This window comes from Corvus hawaiiensis, chromosome 1, assembly GCF_020740725.1.
Source record: "Corvus hawaiiensis isolate bCorHaw1 chromosome 1, bCorHaw1.pri.cur, whole genome shotgun sequence".
In the NCBI taxonomy this organism is placed as follows: domain Eukaryota; kingdom Metazoa; phylum Chordata; class Aves; order Passeriformes; family Corvidae; genus Corvus; species Corvus hawaiiensis.
Window position 1 is genome coordinate 83,923,466 of NC_063213.1, and position 20,465 is coordinate 83,943,930.

The following is a 20,465-nucleotide window of genomic DNA, read 5'->3' on the forward strand; positions in this document are numbered from 1 at the left end:
AGTGTGAAGTCAGTGGTTTTTGACTCTGTTGGTAGCACTGAAACCACTTTTATCTAGGTGGGGGTTCAGTCTTTTTTCCCTTACACTTTCTTATATTTGTATGCAATATGTGTGTTTGAACAATGAAGCATAAACAATTCCAAACTCTTGTTCAGAAAAATAAGAAATAAGTAGGCATTGCAGCAGATGTTCCTGTCTCTTCCCTGAGGGCACAGACAGTCAGAACCCAGATTCCCTTTAATTATCCCAGTAATAGACATATGCACACACATAAGAAAGCAGCAATATGTACTTCTAGCTGGGGGAGCTCTGGCAGGGCAAAGAAAACAGGAATGCAGGCTAAATTTTAGACCTTGAAGGTTAGAGTGGATTGTAAAAACAGGTGAGGGACCCAGGGCAGGGCAACTGCTGTGACTGCTTCTACCCTGCCTAGAGAGCAGTAGACAGGCGGCTGGGGCAGCTACTTTGTGCCTACTGAGAGAATCAATGAAAGATGGGAGTAGCTGGGCAGAAGGAAGTAAGTTTACCATAGTCTTAAGAAAGAAATTCAGGTGTTCACAGTTAAAGTCAAGAAACATGAACTGTAGGAAGTATGCTTCATTTTCTCTTTTCCCCATTAATAATAAATTACTTACAGCCCTGCCTCATTACCTCCAAAATTGTTCTGAAGCTGTAATAGCTGTTCATAAAACGAATGTGCAGTAAACAGGTGGTGAACTTTCTGGAAAATATCAAGAGGTTTATGGTCTTGGGATTTGTTTTATTATAAATGATTTAAAGTGGAGGGGAGCGTGAGATGCTAGCAGAGCTTCTAGATAATGCTAAATATAGATATTTATTTCTTGGCTTCTGCAGTTCTCCTTGTATGGAAAAGCAAGCTTCAGGACTGTATTAACTTTTATTGGTTAGTAGAAGGAAGGCAGGTGACTTGTTTATGTGATCTAGAGACCTCCAGAATACTGCATCTTGAAAGGGATCTGTAGTTTTGAGGTTGCTTTGTCTTTTTGTGGGTTCTTTTTCCTTTTTTTTCTTTTTTCCTTCCCCCTTCCCTATAAGCAAAGATGAGCTCTGAACTGCAGATGGAGATCTGACATGTTTTCATGTTTCCAAAGGAGAACCAAATGTAATGTGGTAAGACTTAAAAGTGGAATCTTTTAGTTTGTGGTTGCTGATTTAATCATTCTGGGCAACTTTGTAACTTCATATTTTCCTTTATTGAGGATTGGATTGCATTAAATAACCCTGCCTAAACAAAATTTTTATTTTTTTTCCCTGGCGGGAAGATGAGATGTTTTGTTTTCTTATATCTTCCTGGATGCCTATTTTGGAAACTGTAGAGTTCCTACTGTCTAATCACTAATTGTGATTATAGACATTTAGACATTCTGTGTCACTAATAGACACAGAATGTCTATATTTTTCAATGAATTATTCAGATTAAAACATATTCATAATTTCTATGAGAAATATTTTTAATTTTCAATTTTATTAAAAATAAGGGATTGACTAAACATATAAGCATATTTTCTCATGTCCCAGTTATGATGTCTACATGCTCTGTACACAGCCCTGGTGTAAATGAGTTCTGTATTGCAAGTGCAATGTCTTTTTCATTAAAGTGCAATACTGAGTACTGTAACAGCTCCATCTGTCATAATCCTTTCATTTTACAGAAAAGCATAAAACGGTGTCAGGGGATGCTGTTTTCTTGTTGTTGAGCTAGTGCTCTTGTCCTCATATGTTGTGTTCAGCCTGCTTCTGGTGTACTCCATTTAGATTGTTGAAGCCTTCTGGTAGCACAGACCATTAGATCTGTTTACATCCATGGCCCTCCTTAGGCCTGACATATGGATGTTTGTACCTTATCCATGAAAAAGTGGATATGCCAACTATGTTCTAGTAACAGGTGGACCAGGAGTTTTGCTGGAGCATTGAGCTAGGATTGTCTTCTCACTTTTTACTTTTTCTTCTAGAAAACATTTGTCTCTTTCTGTGAGGTTTAAATGTTAGAGATTTGCTTTTTCCATGTTTGTTTATTTGGTTAAGGTTCTCAATGCAGTAGTCTGTCCTTCTTGTGTATGAAAAATTACAGAAAAAGCACCTTCCTGGTGTCTTTTAATTCATCCTGGTGGTGTATATATGTGCCTGGTACTTTATGCCATGTTAATTGGGTATTTTCTTGCTCCTTCTATGTAACTTCAACTCTGGAACCAAAATGAAGTGCTGGTCCTGCTTTTAGGCTCTACTATTGTAGGATGCATTAATAATTGTTTTGTCTGCCCCTGCAATGCATACTAAAGGAAGACAGCATTAGCAGCCATGTAAAAAGAGTTAATGAATACCCAGAGTGTTGACCCAGGGCTGTAATTGTATTGGGTGTGCCTGGCTTTGCATCCCATAACACCTCTGGATGTACAACCTAGGCAAGGGGCACTCTACAGAATCTCCTTGCGGGATTTTCTCCAGTCCTCTTGTGGAATAAATCTCCCCAGCATGGGCAAGCCAGTCACCATGGGGATGCAGTTCTGCAACGAGCATAAGCAGACTGCATAAGCAGTCAAGGTCGTAAAGCTCAGGAGGTATATGGTCCTGGAAGCAGATCTACCAACATAACGCTGCCTATAGAAAGCATATGTCTGCAATGAAAGCTTTTGGAAAAGCAGCCTGTAATGGGCAGGCCTTCTCTGCTTTGCAGTGAGCTGCTGTCTTCCAAGTGCTTGGCTTCTACCATGGGCCTTATGGAAGAAGAGCAGGACAGATGTTTGTGCTTAGATTTAGAAATGGGTATAGTTAGCATATTGGTTTTGCTGGAGTATTGTAACCCCTAGAATGAATCTTTTCTATAAGAGATATCAAAAAAATATTTGCTGTGTTAATTATTGTTGTTAGATGAGGGGTGTTTTTTTTGTTTGTTTATGATTTCTTGGTCATATCTTTGATTTTCTTTCTCAAAAGAAAAAGAAATTTTAATGATTTCATGGTTGATGCGTCCAACAGGAATAAACCCATTGGGAAAAGTCTGCTCTGACCTGTTTAGCAACAGAGCTGAGCTAAGGCTAGCATAGTAATTTGGTTCAAAGTAAGTAAAAATAAAGCATGACTTTACAAGTATGTAAAGACTTTATGAGTAGATAAAGAATAACGTGCATTTGCATGGGTTTACACACTTTGTACCAGTAACAGAACCACCATAGCTGTAGTGGAGCTTCACAGCAGCCTGAGGAGCGCACAAAGTAGTTTGTTCAGGTGCAGTGTAGGTTTCTTTCCATTACAATGACAACCACTCAAGTTGTGATGCCTAATCTAGAAGTTTGTTTGCAGCTGTGTTTTCAGAAGCTCGCCTGAGGGAAAAAACCACCTGTATATGATATCTTATATTGTCAATTACATGTTTGTAAGTATAGCTGGTTTCTACCCAGTATTTACTTTTTTTTTTTTACTTATTGATCAAAATTATTTAAAACATGGAGTCATTGCACAGAAATGCTGAGCAACACATGCCTTGAATAAGTTCTAGAAAAATAAGTTATACTTTTGACAAACTACGCTTCAGCCCCTTTCTGATAAGAAGGGGTGTGAATTTTGATTGGTTTCAGAAGTAATACAGCTGTTCTTTTGCTGAACTTTCTCGAGGGAGTCCTCTTTTTTGTTGGAACCTGTGGAACAGTGTTTGCACGTATTTCCTTTCTTCACTTGAGCTGTGGTGCCTTTTTTCATTTCATCTGCAGTGAGTCAATGACTTACCAGCAAGGGTGTGTTTAGTACATTTCTGTGAGGAGAGAATACAGTGTAAAAGAGGTAAGAGAGACTGGTGATTGGAAGTGTAAGAAAAAAGTGTAGACAAAAGTGAATCATAAAAGATTCTGCACCAGGCTCTGTCATACCATTTTTCTTGCCTATTTTCCCAACATGGAAATTGTTATCCTGAAGTGGTTCGGAGTGAATTTATTATTCACAGATATATTTATAATATAATGGAATTTTAAAATGAGAACTTAACAGTCATGCTGAATTGATACCAATGATGTGCAGAAATGGCTGAAGAAAATCTTGTTTTTCTCAAGTCTTGTTTTAAGATAGAGACTGTGGAGTGTTGACGTCACAGCAGAGCATTTTCAAGTGCTCCTAACTGTGTCCTTCAAGCACAAATGTTGCAAATAAATCCCCAGACAGGACACACTGAACAGGTGGATCTCCTCTTGCCAGCCCTGACACCTTGCTTAATAGATTTCCTCTGGGGTTAATGAGGCTGTCACCAGGGCACCGGGGGTGATGTAACGGAGTCAGTGTGGCATATCCCTAGGGAGACTTCTGACATGTCTTGCTGCCTTTGAAGAGGATCGTAGTGTAACTTGAGTATCACAGGAAGAGATCTAATTTAGGCTAAAATTATTATACAGCTTCAGGAAGATGGGATTATTGTATCATCCTTAGATTAGATACGTTTAATTATAAAATAACTTCAGCATGCAGAAATATATTCTAATTTTCTTCTGATAAGATTAGTGAATTTGTCGTACTGATGCCACCCAGAGACTTCTGTTAATATTGCAAATCTGCTAGTTTTCAACTGTGGTGTTGTTGTTGTTGCTGTTACTGTGGTGGTATGGTTGTTGTGGTATTATTATTATTATTGCTATTGTTGTTGTTATTTTGCTAACAGTTTCTTCAAGAAGGTGCTACTGTGCATATATTTAACTTTGTGCTCACTATTTTCAAAAAGGACACCATGGCATGAGGTGTCACATACATACACCATAAACACTACTGAAATTTTTAATATCTATGTTAATTTTTAAATGAAATCAGGAGGTCTTTATTGTCTTTTGACTTTGTTATTTGCCAAGTTGTATTATTATTAAAGATCACTTCTGAATTTGGTTCTAAACATACCACTTTATTCCTTGTAAGTAATTTCTCAATTTATTTTACTGTTTACTGTAGCTCTACTTTGAAGTGCTGAATAATGAAACTTAGGTTAGAGAGAACTTTGCAATTTCATTGCAAAGAACTGTAGAGCTCAACCCTTGGCAAGTCCTTGGACAATGTAAACCAAACAAGCCATGGCCTGTTGGGCAGATACTAAATTTAAAGTAAAACAGAGACAGATTTCTGCTTTTTCAGGATTTTTTTTTATATGAGTATCTAATGTCCTTCTGCCCAGCTTTGATAGTTACCCTCCTTTGTCTTTAAACCTCTTGAGGAGACTTCCTTGACCTTTTCTTGGAGCTGAGTGGAATTTGGTGTGTTTGCTTTGCTGTAGATTTATGAACCACGACAAACTTTGTTTTATATTAAATCTAAGCTATTAACCCTCACCTCCAAACCTGAACCCCCCAGGAAAACCCATAACATGTGATTCCCAGCGTGTGAAAGAGAGCTGTAGCTTTCTCAGATTTTTTTTCAATGTCCGTCTTTTAGTTCCATGAGAAAGCGTTTCTTTTTGGAATGTTTTTGAGTTACAAGGCCTGAAGATTTCAGTCCTATAATAGCAATATTTTTTTTTGGTTTGTTGCTGCTAAGGTTAAGTATGTTTTGAATTACCTAAGGGACCTGGTGTGTGTTGGTAATCAGCAGTTGTCATGACTGCATCTATACCATGATAGTTTTCCCTGGACAGCTTTAAGTCCTAGACCAATTTCTGCAGAATGGCAAACATGCCTATGTAGCTTTAAAGGAAAAACAAATCGAGGCTGAAGGTGTGTTTCAATAAGTGTTTTCAGTGTCAGGTGTAAGAAGAGAGAAGTCAATAAAGGGCGTGGTGTTTTTACTGTAATTCACATGAAGTGAAGGCAGAGGAAAGGGAGGGGAATGCCAGGAAGGGGAGGATTAGGATTGGAAAGGGTAGGGATGTTGCTGTTTGTCACCTGTGACCAACAATGCAGTCAGGCTATGTGTTGCCAGGGCAGCTTAACTGCCTTACACGTTTATTTATTTATTGTGCTGTTGTAGTACACAAAATGTACAGCTATGTTGTTGTGGAAAGCTTGTCATGTTGCATCTGCATGAAAACCATTAATAAATTGAAATTATTGCTTCTTACTACTTTACCCTTACAGTTTAATTGGAAGAAAAATAATTTATAGGCCTTTAATAGCTAATTATGAATTTTTATCTCTAAGGAGATAAGTCATAGCAAAACTAAAAAGTCTTGTTTCACCAATGGATTTTGAGCTAGATTTCAATGCTTTGGTGAAAAGAAGTTTAATTATTCTGTTAATTAGTTACATAAGCTTTTATTTTTGCAGTGTACTTGGGGTTTGGCTTTTTTTTTTTGGTAGGCACTGTTTTTTTGTTCATTTTCCCTTACGGAAGTATCATGAAGTTGTAGCTTTATCTCATAAATGCCTATTTCTGTGTGACACATGCTGCCACAGTGACACACAAGAGAGAGTTTCAGAGTGTTTTCTGAAAAAAGAGAGCTCTAGCAGCCATTTGCTCTTCCTGACCTTATTCCCTCAAGCAAGAACACTGCTTAATGCAACAAAGACAGGATAAAATAATTTATATTTTGGAGGGGAATCGGATTTCAGAGAGATTTCTTAGCAAGTCCTCATTCTTTTTCTCTAGCCTGGGCTTGCCTTGCCCTGCCTGTCCCCTGCTCCCTTGCTCCAAACCAGGAAGTGGTCTCAATCACCTGCTTGCTGTACCTTGAAGCTTTTTTGTGTCTTGCTGAGACAGCAGGACAAGTGGAAGAGAATTGAGTCTTTGAATCTCAGTCTTCCCTGTAGTCTTCTGGCACTGCAATACTTCTGTGCACTGAACTGTCCCTGGCCTCCCAGGCTGTGGGGAGCCACTCCTCTCCTTTCAGAAGACCCTGGGTCTCACTTGTCCTACCAATATGGAGCTGATGTAATTCCATTCTCAGCTGCTTGTCTTGTCTCTCTTTCAGAGACTGATATTTCCACAGTGGGTCAGGCTTTGTTTTTGTTTTGTTTCTCTTTTTTGGTTTGGTTTTTTTTAAATCTTCTTTCTCCAGTAAGTGAGATTCTTCATGATTTACCTCTGGATTTCCTCATCTTCATGTCCTACCTAATTTCTTAACTTTTTAGAACTTTGCAATTGGTTGTTTCATATTAAATGCATGATTGAAAAGTTAAGGTTGCAAAATCAAGTACAAAAAATTTAAGAAACACCTCTTTTATGCTTGCCTGTGTAGTCCTATATATATATTTAAAGAAATATAGATAAGTAAGTATATATAAGGCTATACAGGCCTGTAATGTATATGAGTGTTTTTCCTCCCTCACAATCCTGCTGGGTTCTCTGCACAGCATCTGCAGTAATAGCTGATGGTAGCTGTAATCACAGTTATCTAATATGTGGCCACATCCCCTTTCCCTCCCAGTGTTTGAATCCTGGTGTGAGCACCTATCCAATGCAGATGGAAATCAACAGTGAATTTAACTGCAAGTACTGCAGAACAAGTACAAACTGGCATTGCGAGCCTGAAATTGCCCAGATGCATACAGGCTGACATTAAAAATGCAGAAGTTACTTTTCTGACATCCAAGTGATTCTACTTCACAGTTCCATCTGTTTTTCCAAAGTATATGATGATACAGCTTCTGCACAGTGCATTTAATGGTTGTCTGCAATGGCTGAACACGTTTTGACACAGAATAACATTTTTCTCCTGGGCCCATGGATAGCTCTCTTGTGCTAAAACTTTAAATTAGGAACAAATCATCCTGAAACAGGCACCAGACATGGATTATTTCAACTGAGACATTTGCAAAAGCAAAAACATGCTCATGAGTGAAGAAGAGAGCTTAGAATGTATGTTGTTAACCTGAGCTGCAGCTGATGATACCAGTATCAAAAATTGCACTTCTGCAGCACCCTCAGGGGGATTGGTTTTGACTCTGTGTTCTAAATGGTCATGACCATGTGCTCGCCTTTGGTCTTTTAATTGACTGTTTCACATGTGTAGTCTTCAAACAGACTGTCCCACAGTCCCACAGCCTGTTGTGCTGTACATACATAGCCCTCTTCATCTTTCACGTAAATTCCAGACCACTGCTTTGAGACTACATTAAAAAAAAAAAAAAAAAAAAAACTTCAATCAATGTCCTGAGAATTACAGAACTCTAGAGGATGAGGTTTTTGTACAACTGGTCTTTTTTTTTAGAGAGCCATTTCTATTGTTACAGCAATTTTATGTATTCTGTGTGTAATTTAAAAGAAGTAAAATTTAAAAAAAAAATCTTGCTCTGTTCCCAAAATGCTGTGTTTATTTAGCCAAACTGTTGTGTGTCTAGTTAGTGATATGAATGAAAAAAAGATACATTAGTAATGAAAATATTTAAGGGTTTGATTTGCAACTATTTATGTATATTTAAGTTTGAAAGTAGGAATAAGTTGTATTCTGAATACAAGTAATGCCCCTTGCTGATTTTCAGCAACTCAAATGCTTGTCTGCACTGCTTAATGTAGCACTAAATTGGTCTGAGAAAGGGAGGTGAAAACAACAAGGTTCAATGAATGTCAAGCATTTTTCCTTTTTCATCCCTCATTTCTCAACCTTTTTATTGTGAAAATGATGAAAAGTCAAATTTGCTTGTTTTTCTCATTGTTTTTTTACTTAATCAGATCCTTTTTTAAAGACAATAAATAACTAAATAGCTAACTAAAAAAACCCTCTAGTCTTCAACTGCTTTTGATGCGTGGAAATTTCATCTACCTTTGCTTGAGTATGTACCAGTGAATTGCAGTTATACTGTGGTGTTTTCTGCTTTACCCGAGGAGGAAAAACAATTCAGGACAAAATATGGATACTTGATTCAAGTGTGTATCAGGTGGCTGCCCTATATATTTTACAGGCCTGTATTATAAATTAAATGGCATGGTGGTGAAAGTCTCCTATGTTTCCTTAGAGGACCATAAGGAGAAAACTTGCAGACCCACACAAAATATCTGCAAATTTAATGGTTCACCTGATGTATTGCACCTATAACATTTATAGTAAAAGCTGTATTTCTTGATTGTTTTTAGAAATTGCCCCTTGGCTACACGTGTTCAAAGCAGAAGATGCTGTGGACTTCTCACAGCTAACATTTGACCCAGGACAAAAAGAGCTTATTGCGGGAGCAAGGTGAGAAATCTATTTTCCTTTTTGTGTTGCACCAGGTTTTGTTCTTTGTTGATAAGCAATATTTAGCCAAATTCCAATATCAGTGTGCTCTTGTGTGACTCCCTTGCCTTCTAGCCCCATTAAAATGAATGTTATGTTTGTTTATTTCTCTTATCCCTGACCAGAGTTAAAAGATGGACTGCCTGCCTGGTCTCAAGGTTCATAACAGCTTACACTATTCTAATTTTTCAGAGGGCTGTCCTGGATACACAGTCTTTGGGTGCATACAGTAGAACAAGCAGGTGCCGGATGACAATGTGACAAAAGTTGCCATTGCATGAAGCATAGGATGATCTCAAATTTGGCTACAATATGGCTCTTTGTGTTGGGATGTTTCTAATAATTATTCACTACAACGCCGGGAGTGATCTGCTCAAGACTGCAGAATTAGTGGTAAAGTTGGTGGTAGTCACTGTTTGCACAGCAGGAGAGCACTCTGCAAGCTGTGATCAACAGTGACACTGTCGTAGATGTCAACATTGAAGCAGTGACAGTTCTTGAGTACTACTTTTTTTTCTCTCAGCATATGAGGTTTAGTAAAACAACATGGCTGGCCAAAAAAATTTTAATCATCTAAAGTTATTATTCACACCTGCCTTCTGAATGTATTTTACTTTTGAGTTAACAAAGTTCCAGTCACTTCACTTACCTATTAGGTTTAGCACTGGAATATATTTCTGTTTCCCAGTTTGCTCCTTAGCTGAAAATGAGATTCAAAATGCAGAGTCATAAAATGCACTGCAAGAAAACTTTTTTCCATGGGCCAGTGGAAGTTGCTTATCTACAGGGGAAAACTTTCTGAGTGTGGAAATAGGTATGTGTGTGTGTATATGTATTTTTATATCTTTGGGCCACATGAAGTGGTCTATTCTGTGTCCTCGTGTTGATTTTTCAATTCTGTAAGCTACCAAATGAAACGAGGTGTGAGGTTATCAACTGGTGCTACTCCATAAGGACTGTCACCATAAGTTGTCTGAGCCTCTCCCCAGACCCATGGAAATGTGTGTTGGATCAGTGCACTCTGTACAGATATCCCAATAGCTGTTCCAAAAAGAATATTTTTCCCTTTTTCCCTCCTTCCTCTCTCTTTTTCTTTTTTTTTCCCTCTCCATACTGTTAGTCTGGGGTTCAAATCTGACCAGAAGTTAAGCTCATTTAAACTGGTACTTTTGATGAAGCCTTTTGAATCACTGTGGGATAAGCTTTGTATGATTTTGTTGAATAAGCAGTGACCACAAAAAAATGTCAGCTGTTAATTCTGCTTTTTACAAAAGATCCCATTCATCAGAAGATTTCTTTTTACTATAAGTTTATGCTGCTTCAGAGCTTTATATCTCTTGTTCTGACTAAAATTGGAAAATTAAAAACATTCCGGGTTATTAAAATTACAACAGAAAATTTGTTTTACACAGTTCAGCATAGTTGTCTGTTATTTGTTCATAGAAGTTATTAGATTTTCCCTTTCAGTGTTCTGCATTTCAATTCTAAATTTTAAACTTTCCAGTGTTGTTGTGTTTGGCCATGGAGATCTTACTTTAGAATAACTAAACTTGTCAGCAGATTTCTCTAATTGTATATATTACTGATAGCAGTATGTCCTTTTCACTACACAGCTTTCTGTTCTTTAAGCAGACGGGCCATCTGAACAGAGCATTAAAATTACCATACTTGTGCTATGGCTTGTGGACAAAATTTTAGTACAAGTTTCTTGAACATCTGCCTCACTGGATTCACATATTCAAAGAGCCATTTGAAGAATTAATTTTCTGTCCTAAGCAACAACTGTGCTCTCGTAAAGACAGTGAAGAGAATGCACTGTTAATTGGTTCTTCCTGTAGTATCTTTTGATACTAGGTTATTTCTCTTAGAATATTTCAATTTTTTTATTATTGTCTTCTTGTACTAACACTTCAGTACTGAAAAACTAATTAGCATGTGTTAGTCATGATTTCAGTAAGATCTGAACAGTGAAAAGTTCCCGTTCAGTTGTGAAAATTACCATTTGTAGCCTTCTAGCATGGATTTCTCTTTGCTATCCAGTCACTGGTAGAGACAGAAAATGGGAAATGGGGCACATGACAAAGGTACAAATAAACTTATAATACTCTAATTACTCTTCTATTACTCTACTTATATTACACTGCCAAGAGAAGTACTCTCATTATGATTTACTTGTCCAGCATCCACACAAAAACAGTGTACTGGGCTTGCATGGCAAGCCTCTGGTATGGAAGGGAGCTACTGGGGTGGCTTCTGTGAGAAGCTGCTGAGAGCTTCCCCCATGTTCAGCAGAGCCAATGCCAGCTGGCTCCAAGACAGATGTGCTCCTGGTCAAGGCTGAGCCCATCAGCAGTGGTGATGCCTCTGTGATAACATATTTAAGAAGGTAGAAAAGTTACTGAGCACAAATAGTTATGTCCACAGAAGAGAGGAGTGAAAAACTGAGAGAAACAGCCTTGCAGACACAAAGCTCAGTGGAGAAGAAAGGGGAGGAGATGCTCCAGGCTCCGGAGCTCAAATTCCCCTGCAGCCTGGGGTACAGACCATGGTGAAGCAGCTGTCCCCCTGCAGCCTGCGGAGATCCATGGGTATGCAGAGATCCACCTGCAGCCCATGGAGGAGACACACTGGAGCAGGGGGATGCCCAAAGGAGGCTGCGACCCTGTGGGGGAACCAGCAGTCTGTTCCCAAGGGACTGCACCCTGTGGAATGCATCCATTCTGGAGCAGTCTGTGAAGAGCTGTAGACTGTGGGAAGGATCCATGTCGGAAAAGGAGGACTGGAGGACTGTTTTTCATGGGAGGGGATCCTATGCTGGAACAGGGGAAGGACTGCTCTTCCTGAGGTGGAATAATGGCTGAAACAACATGTGATGAACTGACTATAACCCCCATTTCCCTGTCTCCCTGTGCCGCTGGCAGGGAGGAGGTAAAGAGCCAGGAATGAAGTTAAGCCTGGGAAGGAGGGAGGAATGGGGCTAAGGTGTTTTTAAGATTTCTTTTACTTCTCTTATCCTACTCTGATCTTGATTGGTAATAAATTTAGTTAATTTCTTTAAGTTGTTTCTATTTTGCCCATGAAGGTAATCAATGAGTGATCTTTCCCTGTTCTTATGTCAATTCATGAACCTTTTGTTGTATTTTCTTTTCCTGCCCAGTTGAGGAGGGGAGGGATAGAGCAGTTTTGGTGAGTACCTGGTCTTCAACCAGGGTCAGCCCACCCCATCCTTGCACCTTCAGGATTCTGCTTTAGTAATTTGGTGGTATTCTAAGCTAGAGTAATGATTTTCACTGCTAGGAGCTATGTTCTGGCTCAGCTTCTGTTCATAATTGATTTTTTCCACCTCAATGGAGTTTAATGAAGTCTTCTTAAATTCCTCTGTCTTAGAAACCAAACCAAATACTATTGTGAAAGTTTGACACTATTGGAAATTTTTAAACCCCTTTTCCATTATTGATATTCACTGCAGGTGACTCTTTTTCATTTTTGAAGTTCTACAGCCTCTAATGATATTTACAATTTGTCTTCTTGAGAGTGGTAGCAAAGATCCCTCCTGGGATGCAGACTGCATTCCTGTTGGGAGTTGCCAATGTCATGCAGCTATGTGGAAAGACAGGTATGATCCTATGATGCCCCAAAAGGTATCTCCTGAAGTGATAGAGAAATTTTGATTTCTTTGCACAAGATTCTTGGGAGACCTTAAATTTTGGTAGTGTGTATTATTCTGTTTATTTATGCTTGAGCAAGGTTAACTGAAATTAGTTATAAACGTAAGGAAGGACTGCTAAAAGGCAGATGAGAATGAGGTTGGAATTGTAGTGCAGGATAACAAAGACTCTGCATGTGCACAGTGCCTGCCCACAAATCCATCAAAAACATCTAGGGAAGGTAGTAGCAGTGTAAATGGAGCAGTAGTGTTGACAGAAAACTAAATAGTGTAAGTTGGCCACAGGTAATTTAGTCAAGAAACAATGAGTTCTGTCACATTTTGCTGAGGCAAAAAAAAAAAGAACAGAAATAATTTTGATATAGAGATCTCTAAAGATATGCAAGGGACTTTATTCCATGGTATTTGCCATAGCAGGCAATAACTGGGAAGGTAATTACTTGTCCTACATTGCTAAGGTTAGTCTTGCTTGTCCAGTTTGGGAAATAAAGGTGGTCTTCTGATGTCCGTGGGCATTCTGTTGCTGTGCAGAAATAGGTGGTTTGTATCTGTTCCCCCTATCCCTAGCCCCAGCTTCCACAGGTTGTCTTCCCCTCCTTGTGAGAAGGTTATCACTGGTTGATAATTTTTTTTTTGTTCTGCAAAACATTCCAGGTATTGAGTTGGTTAAGCTGGAGTCTCGTAGCCTTGTTTCAATTTCCTTACACCATCAGGAGCAATCTGTGAATGGTACCATTCCACCACAAGTGTGTACCTTCACATTAATCATGCAATCCATGCTCCCATGAAACTGTATTTTAAAATTTGCCCCAGGCATTGTTCTTAATATGGTATGTGACCTGGCAGATAAAAATAAATGAGTTCTATTGCAATCTGAAACCTTCTTGGGAATTCATTTGTTTTCTTAGAAAAAAGCCAACCCATATGGCAGGGCAGAATTTACTTTTATAATTAAGTGGCATCAGTGAAGGATTACTCTCAGGGCATCAGCTCCTCAGTAAGCTCAAGGAAATGAGAGACTGCTTGTTTATCTTATTCTGATAAATTCTAATAAAATATTTGAATATTTCATTTCTCTGTGTGTTACTTGGTGGACTGATTTAGCATGTAATAAAATACTGTAGTGATTTCTGTATTTTGAAATACCAGTGAGCATAAAGATTCGTGCATTTCTCCAAGAACAACCTTGCCTTCTTTGCTGTATGAAAGTGCTTTGCCATATGTTTCTTTGGAAAGGTCAGTTGAAGGGGGAGAAGACCAGAGTAGGGGAAGGATACAACAGTCCGTGAATTGCCCAGGCAAATTGTGCATTGCCTTTTTTCCTCTTCATTTCCTGACAATGTAGTTAACACGTAGGACCTCTAGTTTTTATAAATCAAAAATTGCTAAAAGCGTTCCAGCCATTTTGGCAAAACAAGAGTTGACTAGAAGCAGGTCTCGAACCCAGTACCATAGGGCAAGATTTTTTTTTTCCTTTTTTTGTGACTTTTAATTTTATCTTTTTTCTTAGTGATTTTATTCAAACCATGCAAGAAGATTATATCTATTTTTAAAGGGAAAATGATGTTATCCTCTTTTTCCAAGCCTCCTGTGCTTGAAATTTTGAACTGGTAGCAGCCTGGATTGAGTTCATTCCTAAAATGTGGAAAATTTTATTTTATTTTATTTTATTAATTCAAGTTGGGCTAGCTCAGCTATACTTTTAAATGATATAGTTACTATCAGAAATAGGTCTCAATGCTATTCAACTTCCTTTTTAGTTGGCTAATATATATTTAGACATATCTTTTTTTGGTTTGTTTTTTTACATAGAGTATCCTATTAGTGGTGGCTTTCTCCTATATGTTCTCCTGCAAGTTAATTAAACCTGCTTTTTAGGATTATAACTTGCTTTGAGGTGGCTTATTGCCTCAGTCACTGCTTATCTCACTGATGAAGGACTGTAACAGTATGCCTTCTCACTTAATTAGATGTGTGTTTGGGAACGTTAATTTGAACCATTACCGCTACTTGCCAGAATAACAGAAAGGCAAATTAAAGGATTCATTAACAGTGTCTTAAGGATCTCTAATAAAGAAATAAATAACTGTACAGGTTTGCTTCTTGCTGTTGTCTGCTCCCAGCAGGAGAATCTGAGAGCTTCTTGTTAATGAGATGCTCTGAGGGCTACATGTATATGTTAATATAAAGGCACAGGGATTTGGTGCTGTGTTCTTTGAGCATCCATCTGGGTTTCACTGCTCATTTAACACTCGATTCAGGGTAATCAATGTCTGTCCTTCCACTGATTGGACTGGGCTAATCTAATCTAATGTATGGTTTAATGCTAAATCTATGAGAAGTTATCATCTTACTGCTGCAGAAAGAGGTAGGTCTTTTTCCTTCTACTGCTTGTCTTTTCTACCTTGCTGGCAGGTTCCTGAATATTTTTAAAAGCTTCATACCTTTCCTGATCATGCCTGGTTCCACTCTGCACTTTTCTCGTTCTTTGCACCAGTGCTGGTAATAGTCTGCTTGCAGAGTGACACTAGTCAGTTCACTAACTCCACAAAAGTCACTCCTTTCCTGTGCTGATTGAACGTCTTGGCATTTTAATTAGAGTAGCTGACATGGTGCATCATCACAGGAGCCCTGGAGTTGACTCAGGGTAAGAACAAAAGAGAAACTATAGGGGTAAATGGAACTTCTTTGGCAGAGAATGGTGCTATTTCAGTGTAAGCCAACTTTAGAAATTATATCAGAGGAGTGGTGTACTAAAGGTATCTGTATTTAATGAAGTCATGACTTAATGTATACACATTGCCTCTGAAACTTCCGTGCCTTGTAGGAGTTACAGCACCCTTGTGGATTAACTGGAGAGGCTGCACTGCTCTTCTGGGAGGGCTGCTTGGATGCAGTAGGTGTGGAGGTCTCAGTCCTCATTCCAAGTGTAGAACCAGAAAATTTAACAGCGCAGGGTATGCATACTGTGCACCTGACTGTCTCCTCTTTGATGGGAGCAAAGTTGTGTTTTATGTAGGGAAATGTTGACTTCATGTTACATTGGTATGAATCCTGCTTCTGAATTTTCTATGTACATTTTCTATGTACATTTTCTACGTACATTTTCCCTCATTTCATTGAGAGAAAGTGTGTTGCAGTGGGGATCCTGCAACACGCATATATCAAACCAGGAGTCCCGTGGAAAGGAAATATATATGGACAGACAGATTCTTGATAGCTGTTTCAGAGATGTTTATTTCTCCAGCCGCATGGCCGGAGCTCTGCTGAGGAACTGTTCCAGTCACGGGACCAAGGGTCCTTCTGCCCGCGCAGGGAACACAAACCAACCAATGGGAACGAGACTGAGCAGGGGCAGGGTAGCCCCGTGTCTGTGCCCTCAGGGCCCCCTCTCCCAGGGCTACACGGCAGGGGAGGGACCCCAACACCTCACCCGTTTTATTTTAATAAAAGGAGAATGAAAACAACTGGATAAACATAACAAGAACCGTTTCAAGACAAAACAAGCCACCCTCCCGAGTCTTTAAATGTCCAAACAGATTCTCTGGAACATCTTAGGGCTGACAGAAGGGAGACAGAATTCTCTGAGCATGCTTTGTGGGGAAACTGAGGCAGGAGAGGGTTTAACTTCTTCCCTCCCCCTTTTCATCCCCCACTTGGCATTGGAAAGGGATTTTTGGGGAAACAATTGGCAAAAGCATGGTTTTGTGAGGGAAACCATGGATGAAAAAACGGATTGGGAATACACTGGGGGTAATAGGACATAGGGTAAAAGGGAAAGGTGGGATTAGGAAAGGGAGACTGTAGGGAGGACTTACAATAGAGATATTGTCTAACATGACTACGGTTTTTGGCATATATACTGCCTTTTACAGGAACACCATCAGGCCCAGTGACCTGCGATGCTTGTAACCCTTTTCTCCCTAGCACAATTTTGAATTCCACCACCTTTCCATCTCCCAAGCTTGGGATGCATTTTTCAGGGTTATTCTTTTGAATAGCAGTTCTATGCACGAATATGTCTTGCTGGTTGTCACACCTTGTTATAAAACCATAATTTTGCTTAACATTATACCATTTTACTATCCCTAAGATCTTAGTTGCTATGATCTTTTCCTTTTTCCGAGTGGCTGCTGTTTTCTGTCTCGCTGCGTCTTTGCTTTCTCCTTCTGTCGCTCCCGTGTTGGAATTGTCGGGGCTGCTGGTGCCTGCACGCTCTTCCCGGGGTCGCGTTCGGGGCTGCGCGGGCCGGGCCGGGCCGCGCCGCTCAGTTCTCCGTGCGTCGCCTCCTCTGGTCGCAGCTTCGCTGCCGCTGCCTGGCACCGTGCCCACATCTCGGCCGGGCCCCCGAGCGATGACCCCCCCGCGCCCTGCTCCAGCGCGCGTCTCGGCTGGGCGCAGCTCCGCTCCACCGCCACCGCCACCAGCCGCCGCCCGCGCACCGCCCCTCTCGGTCGGGCATTCCCGGGGCTCGCTCCACCACGCGCTGCGCAGGGCCGGGCGGGCACCGCCGGGTCCTGCCGCGCCTCGCTCCGCCACCGACACTGCGGCTCGCGTGGCTCCGCCCGCGCGCGGGAACTGCCTCGCTGCTGCTCGCAGAGCGCTCGGCGCACGTGGCCTGGGCCGCACGGTCCCTGCGCCAGGCTTCCCTTCGCCAGGACACAGCTGACATTGCTCAACAGTCTCGGTAACTAAATAATATTCACGAAAATATTCTTCCATCGGCATATATTTTGACTCCAGTATTAACTGTGTCCAAACAGTTTTCCAAAAGCCCTTGGTAAGAATTAAATCCCAAGAAACATAGAAAAAGTTCTTAAACAACCATGCCAGGAAGTGTTTCAGTTCTTTTTGAGCTTGAATCAAGCTAAAATTTACAAATCGTTGTTCAAGAATCATTTTAAGTTTAAGATAAATGTCCATATGCGGCTCTGAGAGCCAAGAGTCTTCCCACGGTTCCTCCATAGTTTAGATATGGAATAGCAAAGCAAAACCAAGAAGAGGAATCCAAAGTTTCCAGGGTTTACTCACACAAATCAGTCGCTTAGGGATCGGGGATCGTTCTGCTCTCAATTCTCCACCATTTGTTGCAGTGGGGATCCTGCAACATGCATATATCAAACCAGGAGTCCCGTGGAAAGGAAATATATATGGACAGACGGATTCTTGATAGCTGTTTCAGAGAGATGTTTATTTCTCCAGCCGCATGGCCGGGGCTCTGCTGAGGAACTGTTCCAGTCACGGGACCAAGGGTCCTTCTGCCCGCGCAGGGAACACAAACCAACCAATGGGAACGAGGCTGAGCAGGGACAGGGAAACCCCGTGTCTGTCCCTCAGGGCCCCTCTCCCAGGGCTACACGGCAGGGGAGGGACCCCAACAAAAGGGCCCTCTTGGAAACAAGCTGCTTTGCCAGAAGTCTACCAGGGCATGATCTCAGAGGGAAACTCAAGGCTAGCCTTGATAATTTGGGCCGTCAAGCTTAGATTCTCCTTCCTTTTAGTAGCTTTAGCACTAATGTGGCTCACTTACATAATATTTGAACCTTTTGTATTTGCAGTTTATTTTCTTAATAAAAAGAAAGTTAATAAAGAAAATATCCAAACTTGGGATACTTTAGACTCTTTACTTTCTCCTCCTGACCTTTTTCCCACCCTCTGCTCCAACAATTCAAGCAAACTTTATGTGCCCAAGTTGATTACCATAGTAGGAGACCACAAAAAGTTTGAACTGTCTTAAAATTTCTGGTTTTAAGCCCATTTCCATTATCAGTGTTTTTTTGGAGGAGATGTAACAGCTACATTTAAATTTAATTTCAAATTAATCTTGAAAAGAAACAGAAGATTAATATATTGAACAATGAAAGGTAACAAGACCACACAGAATTTGCATGGCTCTTAATTTGAGTAAATACTGTACAGTATATGTAATATCTGCCAAAACAGAAAAACTGGGGGCATGTACTTTGACATATGTGTTGCAGGAATAAAAAAAGTATTAAAGGTTCAGTTAACCACAGTTATGAAATACAGGATTAACATTTTGGTTGAGCTGATATTTCAGGATAAAATCGTACCCAACGACAGCTTACTAAATAAATAGCTGAATAACCTCACAAACTCATCTGGACTAAAACATAATATTCAGAAATATCCTTGACCTGCATGCATCAGAGGCAGACAGGTGTCAAATATTGCAGGGCCATTGGCAGCTGGGGAACTTGAGTGCTGTTTGTGAGAAGCCAAGGCCAACAGGGAAAATTTAATGGAAGTTTGAGATGACATGGCATGACTTCAGGAGCAGGGTGACCTCCAGAGCTGCAGGGGCCCTTGGTACACTTCTGCTTTTTCTGGAGAAGCCCATGGCAAGAAATATGTAGAAGTGATGCCTGGCTGTTGTTGAACAGCCGTGCCGGAGTGCTGTGTTCTGTGATCTCCAGCATTGCTGAGGCTGTATGAGGAGCCACCGGGAAGCAAAGTAAGATTTACTAATCCAGAGGAGAAAGCATCAGAGAAGGAAATCAGATTTTACAGGACCCTTGAGTGGATTAATTTAATTTTTAATGGGATTCTTTCCTAATTGACTCCCATAGTGTTTTTCTTACTCTGTTTGACAAGCTCATTGTCTCACTGGTCAGCTTATGATTGTGTGAATCTTTCCTTTGTCGTTTTGAATGTTAATAAAACATGGTTAGTCTTCATTCCTCAAGAAAACCTGTAATTTTAGAAATTATTTAAAACAATTTAAGAACAACAGAAATCATTTCTCCATAATTTTTAGGATGGATCAACATGACCTACTAGTCTGAAAATATTTATCTTTGTGCATATACTGTTTTCACATCTTTAGCATTTATCAGTAACCTCTCATTTCATTATTCTCATTTGCTGAGGCTTCCATTTCACTCAAAATTAAGATAATTTATTACTTCTGGCCATTCTGCTTTTTGTTATTGTAATTTGACTATTTTCGTAAATGGTTCGACTAGAACACTTGGATTAGGTTTCTTTCATTTCCGATGTATCATCCTTGGCTTTTTGAGATTTTTTTTCCTATAGATTCATGATTTAATCAAATAAATTTTCTATATAATTGTTTTATTTATGTTGATTGTCTGCTTTTGTCCTATTCTTCTTTAAAAATTTTCTTTCCACTTGTTGACTTTACTATATTGCAAAATTAGAATTGGCTTTCACCCAGAACTTTGCCATCTTAATTGTGGAGTTGTGAAATTTTGCTCAATAGTTGACTCTTGTGGAGTTTATACTTTACATCTTCAGTCTTTTTTTTTTTTTTCTCCCAGTGAATTGAATAAAATTTTCTTCTTTCATGTGAATTAGTTGCTTGAAAGAAGTGAACAGGAGGTAATCTTTTGCTAGTTTATTTCCAGGAGATTTGGCAGCATGTCTGGTCATACCTTGGGTGTCTGAGTTTGCTGCAACCCCTATTTATTGATTTAGGCTTTCAATTGCAGATACGTGTGGAGGCTTAGGATGGGTTGTGGAGATTTTTTGCTATTTATGATAGATATTTTGCCATCTTTTTAAAAAAGGCTTGATCTTGAATCCATGTTTTCCTGAACTGTGTGTGCCATCTTAATGTTCTAATTCATGTCCGTGTCTAATGCAAGAGTGTTTATTGTTGTTCTATTCAGCTTTTATAGCTTG

General features: G+C 39.8%; 1 protein-coding gene across 6 annotated transcripts in view; it reads left to right on the plus strand.

Moving 5' to 3' along the window:
* The window catches only part of SEMA5A (semaphorin 5A), a 322,127-nt gene that overhangs the window by 109,111 nt on the left and 192,551 nt on the right, over nucleotides 1-20,465 (plus strand). For all 6 annotated transcript variants that reach the window (XM_048312054.1, XM_048312077.1, XM_048312047.1 and 3 more), the window contains one exon: nucleotides 8,995-9,094. In XM_048312054.1, the coding sequence (XP_048168011.1) occupies nucleotides 8,995-9,094 (100 nt within the window). The remainder of the gene's footprint in view (nucleotides 1-8,994; nucleotides 9,095-20,465) is intronic.